Genomic DNA, 17097 nt, shown 5'->3' with positions numbered 1-17097 from the left:
TCAGCCCTTTGTTGCCGCTTAAGTCGTGCGTCTTCTTCAGAGGAATAAGCATCATCCTCATCATCAGAGGGAGGGAGATCGATGTCAGCAGTGTAGGATGGAAGTTTTGGAGCTGCTTTTGCTTTGGGCTTGCTAGAGGTGGTGCTTGAGGATGAAGATCCCTTCTTGGGTTTATCAGATTTCTGGTCCATGCTAGCAAGCATGGCCGAGACTGAAAGCTTCTCTTTCTTCCCATCCTTGGCGGCATCTTTATTGCTAAGCTTAACCTTTGTAGTTGCACCACTATCCTCTGTTTTCTTCCTTCCCATTGCACCAGAATATCTGGCAATAAGATAACTCAAAAAATCAATTTACCTAGTTCTACAGCTCTATAGTTAACTTCATTGCAATTAAAATCAATAAATAACTAACATAGGTGGCATTTAGATACACTTCCTATTTTTTATTTTAAAAGTTAAAAACTCTACATAAACTACAAGAACTTTTATAAAAGCAAAAATTTATCTTGCATTCTTAAAACTCTTTTCAAAATTTCAAAAAAATTGAAGAAGTGAAATTTTTTACTTCCTGACATTTAGAAATTGTTAAAAGTGTTTTTAAGTATAGAAGGTATTTACCTACTTTTCGTATAAAAATCCTTACATTTTATACAAGACTTTCTATTTTTTAAAATAAAAAATAAAAAATAGAAAGTGTATTGAGATAAATATATTGGAATCCTTTGGTTAAAATAAATAAATAAACAATTCAATTAATACTTGCAAAAAAGGAAACAAGAAACAATTATTCACCCCAGGAATGGCCATAATCAATAGTTGATTCTATTACAAGATCATGGGTAGCCATCATCATCGAAGTGTAAAGGATGGAGAAAAAAAATACAAGCCACAAATCCTAGAAAAATAAAATACAAGAATAAACTAAAAATTGCGCCTACAAAGGATACATACATCACAATGGTAATCAAGATATCACATTAACTGTTTCAGATGGATTGCATGTGAAACATAGCACATTTACAATTACAATGCTAAGCAATCACAAAGGTAGTCAAGATACCATCGGGAAACATAGCACTACTACTCAAGCAACAAAAAGTTAAGCAGTCAGCAGTCTTTTAGCTCTCTACTTAAGAAATCTAGCACATTAGTCTAAAAAGCACTTTTGAAAAAAAATAAAAAATTAGGTGTTTGATAAAATTTAGAAACACTTTTAAAAACCTGAAAAATCACTTGGGAGCGTTGAAAAATTACTTATAATGTTTTATGGAAAAACACACGATTCTGTTAAAAACACTTCCAAGCAATTTGAATAAAAATACTGTCAGATGCACTATTACAGGATTCCATTTGGTTGGTACAGATACAGACCGACTTGTTCTGCAGATTTCGCCGAGCACTACTTCTACCCATATCAATTATCTAGCACTTATAAGTGAATGGACAATTTTTCTAGTTGATCCCAACTTTCCCCAAGTGATCAAATTAATTATTTCATATCGTCTGCACTGACAAAATGTTCAAATTATCCTAAGATCTTTTAAATTGATCCCAACCTTCCCTCAAATGAACAAAACCCCAATTCATCCTATGTAGTTCAGCAACCCCAAAATCGATTCTACATATCTTAAACTACACCAGGTACTTTCCAAAATATTCCCAAAAACCCGTTAATTCAAACTCGTCCGTGCCAAATAATCCCCCAATCAACAAAAATCACCACCTGATACAAAAATCACCACCAGCATGGCCTGCTACTTTGGGGCGTGACAGCCCATCATGATACAGTGACGGGCCGTGCCGGCCCAGCCCGGCCTTTTCCCGTGCCGTGCCGTGCCACGGGCCAAAATGGGCGGCCGGCCCAATGGACACCTCTATACTGAACTCCCCGGGTTTGTTTGCAGCACAATCCCATTTTCAGGGTTTGCTTTACACAACCATTCAATCAGTCAGTCATTCCTTCTCCAAACGCTGCGTTTTGGTCGATCTCTCTGGTGGTACTGTTTCAATCTCGATTCCTAGTTCAATCATTCATTCTTCAAACGCTGCGTTTTGGTCGATCTCTCTGCTCCAATCTCTATTCCCAGTTCAATCAATTGACTTATAGGTTATATACAATCGTTTGGATACTGAGGAAATAATTAGAAAAGGAAAGAAATTTTTTTAATAGTAAGTTTTTGGCCGTCTGATATTTATTTATTTTTATTTTTATTTTATTTTTTATTTTTATTTTTTGGGTTTGTTTTGGATGTTTGACGGCAAAGATAGTGAGACAGATGACATAGTGATCAAAATGTTGTTTTCTTTTATCTTTCTTCATTTTCTTGGTAATCAAACAGAGGTCGGGTTTCACTCTGAGTGCTTAATAACTTGGGAATGCTATCGCTGGAAGTTTTGAATCTAGGGTTTTTCTTTGAACAGCCGTTTACTTAAAATTCACTCTGACTGTTTGGCATTAGTTGACCTAGGTTTTTTTTTTTTTTGGTTTTTCCGGAAGCGAAAGCTGAGATATGACATAGGAATGAAAATGTTGTTTCCTTTATTGGTCTATTTTATTGGAAACCAACCGGAAAGCTAGGCTTCTCTTTGAGTGCTTTTAACTTGTAAATGCTATTGTTAAAAATTTTGAATTCTAGGATTTCATTTTGGACTACAAATCAAGCTAGAATTTTTATAGAATTAATTCTACGGGAACATTATATTGTGTAGTTTTATATAAACAAGATTTAGTTTGAATTAATGCTCACGAATTTCCCCACAGAAATATAAATCGCACTTATCGTGCTTCCAATAATGGAACCTTTGGAAGAAAAAGAGGAGCAAGGAAAAATGTAAAAACTTTTATCTTACCTTTAAAAAAGAAAAGAAAGAACATTGAAGTGCAAAATAAGTAAAATGAATTTAATTTTATCAGTTATAACCTATAAATAATTATAAGGTGATCATATTATGACTGTTATGGAAAAAATAATATAGATGTGGAATACGAGAGGAAATAAGTGATATATCCTTTGTATACCTCCTCTGTACATGGGTGTGCCCCCACTCTTTGATTGGTTTCTTTTATATAATCTTGTTTGCCTATAAAATAAGAGTGATATAACAGGGGAGATAAGTGAACAGGGGTACTTTGGCCCTTTGAGCAGAAAAAAAGTCTACAATGGGTACTATCAAAAGAAAAAAGTTTCTTCAAATTCTCTGCACTTTTTTATGCAGTATAAACAAATATTCAACCCAATAATGGCCATATTCAACTGCCAATTCTTTGACAAGATCATAGGAAGCCATCATCATTGAAGTGTAGAGGATGAAGAAAAAAATCCAAGCCACAAATCCTTAACTTTAATATAACACAAGCTACAATTCCAAGGTGCATGAACCAAGGAGCTTCTGTTCTCTGTTGGACCTGTCATCAGTCTTTCAATTTCCTCAACAATAATGTAATAAATTATTTAAAATTCTTATGGAAACAGAAACTTTAAAGTAACTGATAAGTAGTATCTGTTTGAAATTAAAGTTTGATTGTTATATAGAAAAGAGTGAGTTTAAAGATATGAATGATGTGTGGGACATATTAGGAATTTTGAATATCTAAAAGGGTATTTAGGGAAGGGAAAGTCTACAAACACTTGGTTTCTTCAAATTTTTATACATAATATGGATTAGATAAATATATTAAAAATAGATTAATCAGATTACCTAATAATCATTTTTAAATTCAAGTAACATCCTTCTCCATGGATATGTCTCTCTCAATGGAGAAGAAGAGCTCTATCATCCATTGCTGGTAATCATTGTTGTATTTTCATCCTTCTCCATACTTTACTTTTGTATTGCTTTGCTTAGGTTTTACTTTGATTTTGCCTTTGTAGTATCTGGTTCAAGGTTTTTGATGAATCAAGTTATAATGTGTGATTTGACTCAAAATATTGGGTTTATTTAGGCTCCATTTGGATCATGGAAATCAATGAAAAATAAGAGAAAAAAATATGGAGCAAAAGTGAAGGAAAATAAAAATTGAGTCCAACTCAATTTTATTTGTCTACAATTTTACTTCTCTTTCACATAGAGAATTAGAGTAAAGAATGTATAAATTTGGAATTCTTAGTATGAATTCATGAATAAGGTCAGGCCTAATCTTTTTGAATTAAATTAATGGGAAAACTTTCATCTTTTTCCATTTTTCTATAAAATTACTTGCCTTGTTTTTACATTCTTGCCAATTTGATTGATTGAAGGTGGTGATGGACATTCAACTTGTATCTTTTAATCGGAGCAACTTTTTGACTAAATTGTGGCAGATTCATCAGTTTCGAGTAATTGGTACTCCCCAAAATATATATCGTGGTTCTTGTTATTTACGAGAAGGTAGAGCCATATTGTTAGATACATCTTTTGATTTAGTGACATTTTATACTAACATGGGAATTAGATATTAAAAAGGGTTCTTGAATTATCTTTCTGCATTCATTTTTATTTTAAAAAAATGAAAATTAATGTATTTATTGATTAATAGCTTGTCCTATAAACCATAAAGATATGAAAAACTGGATGTGAGTCATGTGACATTTGATAACTATATTTTACTTAAAAAGGGATATATTATCCCATTCACAGCCAGTATGTCAGATGGTAGTTGATAGAAAAAAACATCTATCCACTTGTGTTTACTCTGGTTTTGATAATCATGGGTCTGCCCACCTTTACATGCTTTTGAACCATTAAGAAAAACAAGTGCATCATGGACCTTTTTGGCCGTGAGACTGTATTCTACTGCATTATGTATTTTGTTTTTGAGACTAATGTTATTATGGTTTCCATAGCTCGATTGTTGAGGATTCCTTTTGCCTTAGTAAGTTTGATGAAACTATGCCCTTTGCTGCTTGCTTTGTCCTTCTCTCCCCTTCCTTTCAGTTCTGCAGTGAGACTTCCCCTAGTGATCTAAACCCGGAACTGAACTGACTCTGTGCTATGAATGGATGGACAACAAAAAGGACAGTATGAGACTCTTTCATATGAATGTATACTTGGAATTCAGAAGAATCTGAAATGAGAGAGAGAGAGAGAGGGAGAACAAGCAATACAGCTTGATTGTTTATAGTGCTTGCTCCTCTATCAGCTTAATAAATTACATACACTTCTTAATGCATTCATTTCACCCTCTTTATTTTAGAGAGAGAGAGACCATAATGAATTACATATACTTCCTAACATCCATATCACGCTCAGACCCCCATTATTTCAGAGAGAGAGATAGAGCTTAATCATAGATGGTGCTTGCTCCTCTCTCACCTTAATGAATTACATATACTTCCTAACACATCCATTTCATTCAGCAACACTCATTTCTAGATAATTTTCTTGATTGCCTGCCATTATGCACCATAATGCATTGCTGTCTCATCTTTCACCCAACTAATCAAAAGCCTGGAAAAAAGGTTGGTATTGCAAAAGGGAAGTTAACCTGTGAAAACTTATTAATGTGTCTACCATATAACATGTCTACTATATTTCAATGTCTAATTCAAGTTTTTGTTCTTAACCACCCTTTGACCTTTGTATGGTTTTGATTGACCAAGTTTAGGAGCTCCCTTCCTGTACAAGTGATGTAATGTATGTGTTGTTTGTGATTCTTATCCATCTTCATTTCTATAGTTAACTGTTGTTGCAGGATCAATTCATAGAAGTATAAGTTGTTCAATGAAGTCTTATCGACTATCAGAGCTCTCTCAGGCTGAAGTCAACAGCCTCAAGGCTCGTCCTCGTATTGATTTCTCTTCCATTTTCAATGTGGTGGGCTTCAAGTTTCTTTCTGAGAGCAACTTTCACCTTCCTTTGAGGTTTATTCAATTTACTTAGCGCTTGATGATACTGTATCAGGTTCACCCCATTGTTGATGATGTACGCAGTAGAGGTGATGCTGCTGTTAAAGAGTTAGTGCCTCATTGATTTCTTTATTAAATATCTTGCTTGTATTTTAAGGCTTTTGAAATTGGGATGAAATAATTTTGCTCTGTGCAGTACAGTTAGCATTGAGATTGTCATATATTTCTTTTGCAGTTATACTACACGTTTTGACAAAGTTGAACTAGATAGATTAATTGAAAATGTTGCTGAACTTCCAGATCCAGAGGTATTCCTTCAAACACAAGTATTCTTTTGTGCACTCATATCTTTTTGCTGAAGATTGGCAACCCCCTTTAACTCAGGTTTAATATTTTGGAGTCAGCTATAGTTCATTTACCTTTCATGTTTAAGTAACTACTTGTTTGACCTGAAAGGTTGATTTGTGAGCTGTGACTTCTATTGGCAAATTTGTCAATTCCAATACCTTTAAAATATATATATGTCTGTGCTGCAGCTTGATGCAGGTATAAAAGAAGCATTTGATGTGGCATATGATAACATTTTTGCATTTCATGCTGCTCAAAAGTCAGCTGAAAAAATTGTTGAGAACATGAAAGTAAGCAAGAGAATATTGAATGCTAATTATGGTTGATTCATCCTACTTCTAGCCCATATTTACTTTTTCTATTCCTGATTTTTTCCAGGGTGTTAAATGCAAACGGGTTGCAAGGAGCATTGCTTCTGTTGGTCTTTATGTTCCAGGAGGAACTGCAGTGTTACCTTCAACAGCTCTGATGCTTTCAGTTGTAGGTTGATCAAATTTACCAAGTCAATTGCTTTTTTTAGTTCATCTTCCTACAAATCTTTATTTAGATCCTCGACTTTATGATGTCTGTTGTCACATTTGATTGACATTGAGTATGTTCTGTCACCAGCCTGCACAGATTGCTGGGTGTAAGACTGTTGTCCTTGCAACTCCCCCTAGTCAAGATGGCGGCATATGCAAGGTATTCTTTTAGTGCCTAAGATGAGACATATATCTCATTATGAAATCAATTATTATTATTATTTGATTAATGTTCTCCTGTAGGAGGTACTCTATTGTGCCAAGAAAGCTGGTGTGACTCATATCCTCAAAGCTGGAGGGGCACAGGTTTGAAAGCATTAATAATTCCTATATTTGAAATTGCCTGTCAGACAACACCTATGTATGGTACTGTGTTTTAATTTTACTTTCTAAGTTGATAATTTATATTTGCAGGCCATTGCTGCCATGGCATGGGGGACAACATCATGCCCTAAGGTAATAGTTCCCAGTTAATGTACCACACACATTTTGGTATTGCATTGAAGTAAAATAAGAATTGGATTCTTTTGCTGGTAACCTAAGGGTTTTGAGTTGATGCACTTAAATTGAAATTGGGATTTAATATTTTGGTTTCTGAATTGAAAAGCAAGTTTGTGCATTTGAGCGTTAACATACCAGTGGTTGGACTTGTGTGCTTGTGCTGAAATGGGTTTAATATATGGGAGAAAAAATTTTGGCTAGTGATTATTTTCATGCTTTGAGTATTGGCTTAAGAATTATTGAATGTTTGGAAATTGGGCTTCTTGCTTGACCTACCTGTTTTGTATGCTTTAATGAGTATCATGCAAGCTGCTGGGTGTCCATTATCATTCTTATGTTTGTGTCATAAACTTCTGGGTCAAAAGAATGTGAAAGGGTGACATCCAGGATTATTAAGTCTACTGATGCTATGGATGATTCAACAATTTAGTTTATTCCCACCCAATGTTGAAAATATTGATATTGACAGAAATATCGATGGAATTTTCTTTAGAAATTAGAAAAAAATGGTGGAAAATGACCAAAAGATAGAAATATTATGGATGGAGAAATGATAAAATAATCAATAATGTACATGTTAAATTAGTTTTCTTAAGAAAATAATATATGATAAAATTAATGTCATTAGTGAATAATAAAAATACACTAATTACAAATATGGCTATAAAAGTGAATATTGAATATTAATATAGAGATAAAAATTACATTGCATTGAATTTTAAAATTAAAAACACATTACATTACATTTATATCAAAATTATAATCTATGCAATATTTGAGATTTTGGCAAAAATTTCAACCTTGCTCCCAACATAAAATAAAATGGAAGAGAAAGAGGCATGCACAATATAAGCTTTTAGGATACTACAATAAAAAGATGGGCTGATGGGTTTAGCACAATAGTTCTTGGGCCATGCAGTCTTTACCAAATCAATCTCATTTTATGTGGAAATCAGTTATCCTTGATGTTATAATGTGTATTATAAATAACTAAAACAAAACACCTGGACAATTGGAGTTTTATATTGTTTTAATAAAAAATTAAAAAAAAAAAAGGAGTTTCATATTGTTGTTGAGAAATAAGTAAGAATTGGAGTATGATTGATTTTACCAAAACTTTCTCCCTTGCTTGTTTTACCAAAAATGCAAGGCAAATACCAAAAATAGAGCTAAAGGAGCCTTGTAGCTGATCCCTAGTGGATGGCATAGTGACTTTGTTGAATTTAGATAGATGAAGAGCTTTACTCTAGGTTTTTTAAATAACATTTTTCGCTATTAAAACTCTTAAAAGCTGTTTAGGCAGTAAATAGTGGGTAAATATTGGATATTGCCCCTGTCAACGTCTAAAAGTTATAATCTATACAAATGGTTTGTTGTGTTGGACATGACAAATACAAAGATTAGACTTGGTTATATGGTTGTCTGTATGCAGGCCCAAACATGTGCATGTGCTTGTGTGGGTGAATATGGAAGGGAATACATGAGTTAATACATGACCTTTTGCCACTACTTTGTAGATTATTGGAGAGTGAAGGAAGTGATTATGATTTGTCCCAAAACAAAATGTATCATAATAGGGTGTTGTACACAATTTTTGAAGCAAATGGAGATGGGCAGGCATATGGGAACCCAGAAATCTGATCTTTTGGTACTTTTTTTTTTCAAGTGAGGCTTGCTAACCACCAACTAGGGGAGGTTTTTTTATTAATAATTTTTATTTTTATATTAAAGAAATTCAATATGTATATTAATGTAATATAAAAGAGGCAATTGGAATGAATGAAGGTTCCTTCAGGCAAATAGAAGGGTAAGAAAGAAAAATCAAAAAAGAAAACAAAAAGATTAGAAATGGTTCATAACAACATAAACCCAACCTTAAAAATCAGGGCAATGTCAAAGCAGAGGAAACTGAGGAGGCAGGGAGGGGGAGTGGAGGAAGAGGACAAAGTTCCTAATAAAACTCAGTCGAGTGAGCTCCCCTCATGGCCAGCCCATTAATCCTGGTTAGCTGGTCTATACTTTCAAGCAAAGGAGCAGACTGCACATCTAACAATTTCCACTCTGACACTACCACTTATTCTATCTACATGAGCCTCTTATTGGGTTGAGCTTGAGCAGCTTAGTTTGTGTGACAATCCTGCCCAAAGGGAAGTGTAGACCTTTGATTGGATAACATTTTGTTAATTTGAAGAGGAAAATGGTTCTAATTCTTTGAGTTACTTCATCAAAGATGTAGTATTTTAATTAGTTTTGCTTGGCTGCATCAGAAATGACATCCAGTTCTAAGTGTATTTAGTCATAATTTGCAGGTGGAAAAGATTTTTGGCCCTGGAAATCAGTATGTCACGGCTGCAAAAATGATTCTCCAAGTAGGCACACATTTCCTTCCCAAAGATTATTGGAACTCTACTTTTTTGCTGTCTATATGATACACATCTTATCTTGATATGATTCTGTTGCTTTTCTTTTTTTATTCATCAACAGAATAGTGAAGCTATGGTTTCAATTGATATGCCTGCGGGTCCATCAGAAGTTCTAGTCATTGCCGACAAACATGCTAATCCTGTTCATATTGCTGCAGATTTGTTGTCCCAGGTGTGTAATCATTTTGTAATGCTTGTTATAATTTTTGATGGACCACTTCCATATATCTAGGTTAAGTAAGTTATTCTATGTTTTCTGCTTATCTAATGTGAATGATATAGTAAGTGCACCTGTTTTTGGGTAAGTCCAAATCCTTTTAGCAGTTGGCCCTACTACATAAAGATCTAGGTTTAGTTATATTTGACTAGTCTAGTTATATTTGAAAGTTTGAAAGGATTGGAGTTAGGTCGAAGGAACAGATTTGTATCCATCTCTATTAGTTACTTTTTCATTCTGAAACATTTTCATATTTATAATAGGTCTCTTTTAGGGTTTCTCATAAAAAAAAATGGTTTCTTTTGGGGTGGTGGAATTCTGGAATCACCGAAGAAGATGAGGTAGAGTTGTAATAGACGTTTTTTGAGTGGTGTAGGTGGAAGGGCTAAATGGTCATTCTTCTCTTTTCCTATTGTTTATGTGTAGATACATGTTTGCTTGATGATATTACCAAGTATTTTTGTGGAGGGAGCTTCTCAGAAAAGTTATTGCGCGAGTGTTTCAGTTGGAAACTTGGAGGTTCCTTTTTTTTTTCTTTTTTTTTTTTATCCTTTTTTACGCCAGGAGTGTAGATGCCTGCATGCTTTTGCATGGCCTTCACACTCATATTAGTTCCTTGTTCAATCACTCTCTGTTCTTCTTGCCTTGTTATTTCTGAACCTCCTAGAATCCATTCTCTTTTTCTCTACTTCAAGGATACCTCATCCTCATTTTATTTTAATATGGTTGTTTCTTTATATAAATAATTAGTCTATCTTGAGAATGGGCATTTGTTCCATTAGTAATTAATGTGAAAGAAACAAACTGAAATTCGCTCCTGGTGGGGATGATAGAGCAGGTGTTCTCTTCCAGATGATCTTTTTAAATATATTTTAAAATTTTGAATCTACATTAGAAAACTGGAAGGGATATAAAATTGGGTTATTGCTAAGAGTAATTAATTAAACTTAATGGGAATAATGCATTAAAACCTGCTGTTATATTTGGTGTTCCTGATCGGAAATGAATTTGTGTTATCAATCCAATGAGGTTTCAGACTAGTACGTTTCTTGAATTTATGAATAATCAAGTAACCTAAGTGGTTTCAAGCATTAGTTACATTTTCAAGATATTCTCTCTGGTGAAACCTTCCAATACCAAGACTGCAAATTTCTCTTTATGCCAATTGCAGAATCTTGCAATTAGGCTTTCCTCAAAGCTCTACTCTTTGTCATTGGTTAGGAGCTCCCCCTATTTCCATATGCATGTGTAAAGCAAAGTTTTTAAGTTTTCTGCTTTCAATTTTCATACTATTTCATCCCTGATGTTTCAATTGACTTATTTCCAGGCTGAGCATGGCCCTGATAGTCAGGTTGTTCTTGTAATTGCTGGGGATGGCGCGGACCTAAGGGCTATTGAGGAGGAAATCAGCAAGCAGTGCCAAAGCCTTCCAAGAGGAGAGTTTGCTTCAAAAGCTTTGAGCCACAGTTTCACTGTGTTTGCTCGCGATATGGTTGAGGTTAGTGGTCTTATTCTTGATTGGGGCTGGTTCTTAATTTTTTGAATTTGTTTTTTGTATGCATATTTAGATTGTTTGGAAAATAGTGATTGGACGCAGAATCCATGAGCCAATTGCAGCTTTATAAAAATGGCTTGAAGCCCCTTCTGTGTTGAACACAGCATTATATGGTTTTTTCCTAATTTGGTAGCTCAATTTTATAGAAATAAGCTCATATTTGTTGTATTTTCATTGGTGTCTTTAGGATCAATTATGGTTGCACAATTCTGCTCTCTTGCTTTGTGTACATTCCTTTGAGACTCTCTTCTCAATGATTATGCTTTTGTCCCCCTCTTTTAAATATATAACTGAAAAGTGAAAAAATACTTTTTTCATTGAAAGATTGATTATCAATCGATTTGTCAATAACGAAAGGATTACTAGTAATCACTAAAGTGCATATCCGTGTGTATAATCAATATATCACTCGCGTCTCTCTTATAATAGAAGACGGCGCTTCTAAATAGAAATGGGTTGAATTAAATCATAAGAATATGTAGGATGTACACCTTCTTTTCCTGGGATTGTAGTTCAATTGGTCAGAGCACTGCCCTATCAAGGCAGACACCGGGGAACAACATCCGGAGCAACGACCCCAACAGTTTGGAAGATATCTTGAGAAAAGGTTTTAGCACCAGTGTATCCTATATGTACTCTAGTTTATTCGAAGTATCCCAATGGTGTAACGCCGTCGACTTATTGGGAAAAAGGAGTCAAATAACTTTGATCTCTTGTTTCGGAGAAATAAGTGGCTCACGAGGAATGGAAAGAAACATATTCTATTTGATCTCGAAACATAAAGGAGAGCTGTTTCTAGGTGGGTCGCTTCGCGCAAGACATTGCTTAGGACCAACGGGTCACACGACAGGTGCACGATCGACTTTGCACGCTCCATCCTTCGGCCCTTCGCCTATCGGCTTGGAATAAAAACCTTGATCCGTCTTCGGCTTCGATTCATTATGCTCAGCAGCTCCAACAAGCCCTAAAGTCTCAAATTAGGGTTTCCTATTCATCCTTTATGTTAAAGGACTATACATTTTGGATTTCTTTTAGTTGCATTGCCATTTTTCTTCTCTCTGGAAATAGGAAAGAACTCATCTCTTTTCATTTTTCCTTATTAATTTTGAAAAAACCAAGAACATACCACTGGTGGTGGCGGTGGCAGTGGCAGTGGCAGTGGCCCTGGATGAGGTTACAAGAATTGGGCAGTAGTGGTGGGAGGGTATCATAGATGGGTGGTGGGTCTGTGTGTGGTGTGTGGAGAGAGAAGACCACATGGTGTGGTGTGGAAGTTGAGAATTTTTTTTGGAAATTATAGAAATACACACCCAAAGCAATAGAGCATTGATTCCATTTCTCACCTTTTTGTTTTTTGATAGGTATTCCATTTCTCACCTTTGATGCACATGGACACATGCATGCACATACTTGAACTCGTGGAAAGCATTCCCATCAAAGTGCATAACCAAAGTGTGTCCTGTATACCTTTTCCTTGTCACCTAAATTCACTTTAATCTTGCCATGAAAACATCTTATGCTTCTATTTCCTTCCATGTTTTTTATGACAGTGTTTCTTTAGCTTTATGGTCGCGATTCCTATTGATTTATGATTTTGCTTATGTTGTTCCATACAAATAAGCACACAATGCATTTACCATGCATTCTTGTACTACAAAGAAGATACACAACACTGCTATCTGACATTAATTGGCAAGAATACTGAATACTTACCGAACAACTTATTAAACCAACAGTGACAACTGACAAGAGAAAGAAATATATTATACGAATGGGTGAAACATTGAGGATAACTGATAGGAGTGAATTGAAATGAAGGAGAGCACCCTGTGAGTTTAAAACTCAGGAGCAGCTTTGGTGAAAACTTTCCACTGTGTATGTCTACGCACACACCCACACACATACATATGCATGCATGCATGAATATATATATCTTGTATTATTACCTCTTGAAACTAAAATTGATCATTTGAACTTTCAGGCTATCTCCTTTTCAAACTTATATGCACCTGAGCATCTGATAATTAATGTGAAAGATGCTGAGAAGTGGGAGAATTTCATTGAGAATGCAGGTACAATTTGGAGTGGTTTGATTGTTTATCTTTCTGGCTGTTCTTTCTCAATAGTTTTCACCATCATCATCATAATCTTCAGTGCCGTAATAGCTATTAATCATCACGTTAATTTCCCACTTCTATTTCAGGGGTGTTTTCCTTTCAACATTTTCTTTAGCAGCTCATAACATAGGCACAGGATGACAATATCTTGACTGTTGATCTGTTTAAGCATGTCTTAGTAATAGTAGAGAATTCTTCACAGATGAAGAGATGTCAAAAAAGGCTCAGTACTTTGCCTATTAAAAAAAGCAAAGCTCCTTGCTTCTTCCCAAACACATCTTTTTACATCTATATATAAACACTAGTTTGTCAAGAATATGCAAGAAAAGCACTTCAACATGTTGATTTATCACCAAAGATGATCTACAATTGATAGTTCATTATCCAAATGGATGTCTTATCCTTGGCCATATAGGAAAGTTTGAGTCTGACAGTTATAGTAGCTGCTGCCCATGCTTCATTTTTCCTTTGTTTTGGCTAGTTCTTTTTAATTAACATCTTAGCAGGTCCTTTAGGCTATATTTGGTTCCTAGTGGGAAGAAATAAAATGTTAAGAAAAATTATTTTCTCATGTTTGGTTTACCATGAAAAATGCAGAAGAAACAAATATTATTAAAATTAGTTGGAAATTTATGCATTTTAAAATTATTTAATTTTTGTAGAGAAAAAAAAAAATTAAGCAAAATGAGTTTGAAGAAACATATAAAAATAATTTATTAACTTTCATTAATTAAATTTTTTTTTTTTTTTCACTTTTTTTTTTCTTTCTATTTTTCTTTATTATTTTCTTTCTATTTTGCCTTATTATTTTCTTTCCTTCATGTTTTTTCTCAAATTTTCCAAAAACCAAACATAGGGTAGAGTCTTGCTGGAAAATTTTCTGTACAGAAGTGGTTGGGATTTATCCAGCTTTGTCAATTTTCTGTAGGTGGGAAAATTGACAAGAAGTTTTTTTACAAGCCAGTTTGTGTTCCTTCCTGGCAGTAAGGTCTGTTTTGGGTCATCTGCTACATGTTTACCTAATTGTTTATGAAGTTCATGTCCTTTTTTATTTAATGTTTTTTATTTGGAGAAAATGTACTTGTCACAACTTCCAACATGGATTTTCACAGCGGCTAATTAGAAATGAAAGACTGGATTAATCTAGTACTAGTATTTTCCAACTGGTAAAGCATTGACCTACTGTGATCATTTGATTAGTTTTAAATGAAAAACCAATATTTGCTGTTCTGGTCATTCTAAGTTAGTAGGAAAAGTCCATTTATTGAGGTGTTGGTATTATCAGAGTGGGTTTCAGATGGAAGTTTTCCTATTTTTGGCCTCCCTGTTTTGGTAGTCTTCACCATTATAAAGTTTCTTTACCAGGCATTACTCAGTATTTATGTATTTCCGGTCTATGATTTTTTTGTGTAACATGATTAAGAAAAACAAGAGACCATGCAGCCCAGTCAATAACTATGTTTATCACTGGTGTTTTTATAATCCAGCCTCATATCATTTACTTCTCTGCAGGTTCTGTGTTTTTAGGGCAGTGGACACCGGAAAGTGTGGGGGATTATGCAAGTGGGACAAACCATGTCCTTCCAACATATGGCTATGCACGGATGTATGGCGGGTTGTCTCTCGACTCCTTCTTGAAGTATATGACAGTACAGTCTTTGACAGAGGAAGGCCTGAGGAAGCTTGGCCCATATGTGGAAGTCATGGCTGAAGTTGAAGGACTGGAAGCCCACAAGAGAGCTGTAACTCTAAGACTACAGGATATTGAAGCAAGGCAAGTGCCCAATATGAGATGATTGCCGCTGCAAATTCTTGGTCTCGGGTTTTTAAGCAAATTGTTGTTGTAGTGTAAAGTGTTCCAGAAGATGGTCTGGTTTGGGGTCAGCAGTCTTTTTAATAATCCTTCAGATGTGAGGAACAGAGGAAATTCTGGGGCTAGATACTGAATGGTTTAAGTTAATAGCAGTTGAATTTTGACTGTATGGACTAGGAAGCAGTTCTCTCCCCAATTTCCTCTAGTCTGGTCAGTTTGCTTGGATCGGCCCAGCCCACTTCAAGCAAAACCCCGTTATGTGGGCTGAGGTGGGGCCTACAAATCTAGAGAAGGCAAGAGCATAGGTGTGGCGATGTTATTGGTGATTGGAAGAGTAAACCCGTGTTAGGAGGCCACATCGGCCTCGACGCTGGAGATTTAGATGGTGTGGTGGACCCGCTAATCTCCACAGAGATGTGCTGGTGACCAACGACACATTGATTTTGATTAAAAAAATCTGGCGCTGTTGAATTCCTAAAAACTGACCGTTCAGGATTTTAATTCAGAAGATTGAAAAAATTTCATAATAGGCGTCTCTTGAATTTAATCTTTAAATATTTTTAAATTACTTTTCTTAAAAATTAAAAAATAAAAAGAAATTATACTTTCAATTTATATAAAAGCAGAAAGGAAAATTATAAAATAAAATTATGTTTTTTTGACTGAGAATAGAGTAATCAGGGCTTTTCTATAGTAACATGCTTTAAAGGTATGTTTTCTTTTAGAACCAAATGGCTTATTTGGTTCCTGTTTTCAAGAACAAAAAAAAAACACAAAAAACTTGTTTGGGGAAGGGGGTGTGTTTTTATTTTTTGTGTTTTCTGTGTTCTCAAAAATCACTTTTTTTAGAACAATAAAAAGATGTTTTCATTGTTTTTTTACTATTTAAATAATAGATTATTTTTCGTGTTTTCTCTTCCTTCTTTTTGTATTTTCTTATCTATTTTTTGTATTTTCACAAAGGTGAACTCCATCCAACCACCACACCCCCACCCATAAACCTTTTCTTATTCCTTAAATTATTAAAATTAATATACTTACACATGATAACAAAGTCATCTTTTGTTTTAAAAAATTATAACTGGTGTAAAAATTTCAAAATAGAATAATTTTTTTTAATTTAAATGAATTATGCATATAAAAATTATTTAAATATTTATAATATCAAATTAATGGAAGAAAACGTTTTATTAATTAAAAAAAAAACTTTTAAACATGTTTTTTGTTTTACTTATTTTTAAAAACTTTTTTATTAAGTCAATCAAACATGTTTTTTTTTTTTTTTTAAGAACAAAAACTGTTTTTCAGAATTCAGTTCCCAAACACACTTTTTTTTTTTTTTTTTTGAAAACACACAAAACTGGTCTCAAAAACTGTTTTCTAGAACAATTTTCAAAAACATAAACTAAACAAGCCCAAAGTTTCTATTCAAGTTAGACCATCCACTTCATAGCATTCTTTTAGTGACATGTCTCGCTTAAACTTGGAAGTGAAAGCTCATTTTGAACCTTAGAAGAAGCAAATAGGAAGAATAGAAAAGAACTTTGGAGATGAATTTTATAATTTCTTAATGGAAGGAGGTCCAATAACCTATCAAGAGGCTATGGCGTCTAAATATGCACCTTTTCGGAAAGAAGCTACCAATACTGAATTTAAATTCAAACACTTTGGTCTTACTTGATTTAGTTCCTGAGAGTAAAGCTATTAGATGTAAGTGGGTATTTAAAAAGAAATTAAAACTTGGTGGGAAAATATATAAATATAAAACTAGACTAGTG

General features: G+C 34.2%; 1 protein-coding gene across 5 annotated transcripts; it reads left to right on the top strand.

Moving 5' to 3' along the window:
• Positions 1-1848: 1848 nt before the first annotated feature.
• LOC117907361 (histidinol dehydrogenase, chloroplastic-like) lies at positions 1849-15800 on the top strand. 5 transcript variants are annotated; one of them, XM_034820874.1, is made up of 15 exons: positions 1917-1996; positions 4238-4367; positions 5671-5792; positions 5880-5932; positions 6060-6132; positions 6361-6462; positions 6551-6652; positions 6782-6853; positions 6937-6999; positions 7108-7149; positions 9504-9563; positions 9679-9789; positions 11162-11332; positions 13371-13461; positions 15019-15800. In XM_034820874.1, the coding sequence occupies exons 2-15, from the start codon at positions 4244-4246 to the stop codon at positions 15300-15302; spliced, it is 1470 nt and encodes a 489-aa protein (XP_034676765.1). In that variant the 5' UTR covers positions 1917-1996; positions 4238-4243; the 3' UTR covers positions 15303-15800. The 5 variants fall into 5 exon arrangements, with proteins under 5 accessions (XP_034676761.1, XP_034676765.1, XP_034676763.1 ...); XM_034820872.1 differs by having other exon boundaries at positions 1978-2168; XM_034820873.1 differs by lacking the exon at positions 1917-1996 and adding an exon at positions 3687-3786.
• The last annotated feature ends 1297 nt before the right edge of the window (positions 15801-17097 follow it).

The sequence above is a fragment of the Vitis riparia genome, chromosome 18 (genome assembly GCF_004353265.1).
Source record: "Vitis riparia cultivar Riparia Gloire de Montpellier isolate 1030 chromosome 18, EGFV_Vit.rip_1.0, whole genome shotgun sequence".
Classification (NCBI taxonomy): domain Eukaryota; kingdom Viridiplantae; phylum Streptophyta; class Magnoliopsida; order Vitales; family Vitaceae; genus Vitis; species Vitis riparia.
This window is presented reverse-complemented; position numbering and strand designations above follow the sequence as displayed.

Coding starts and splice junctions, on each gene's coding strand:
- LOC117907361 (XM_034820869.1), top strand. Junction 7,000..7,107: donor TCAAAGCTGGAGGGGCACAG/GTTTGAAAGCAT, acceptor TTATATTTGCAG/GCCATTGCTGCCATGGCATG. Junction 11,333..13,370: donor TTGCTCGCGATATGGTTGAG/GTTAGTGGTCTT, acceptor TTGAACTTTCAG/GCTATCTCCTTTTCAAACTT.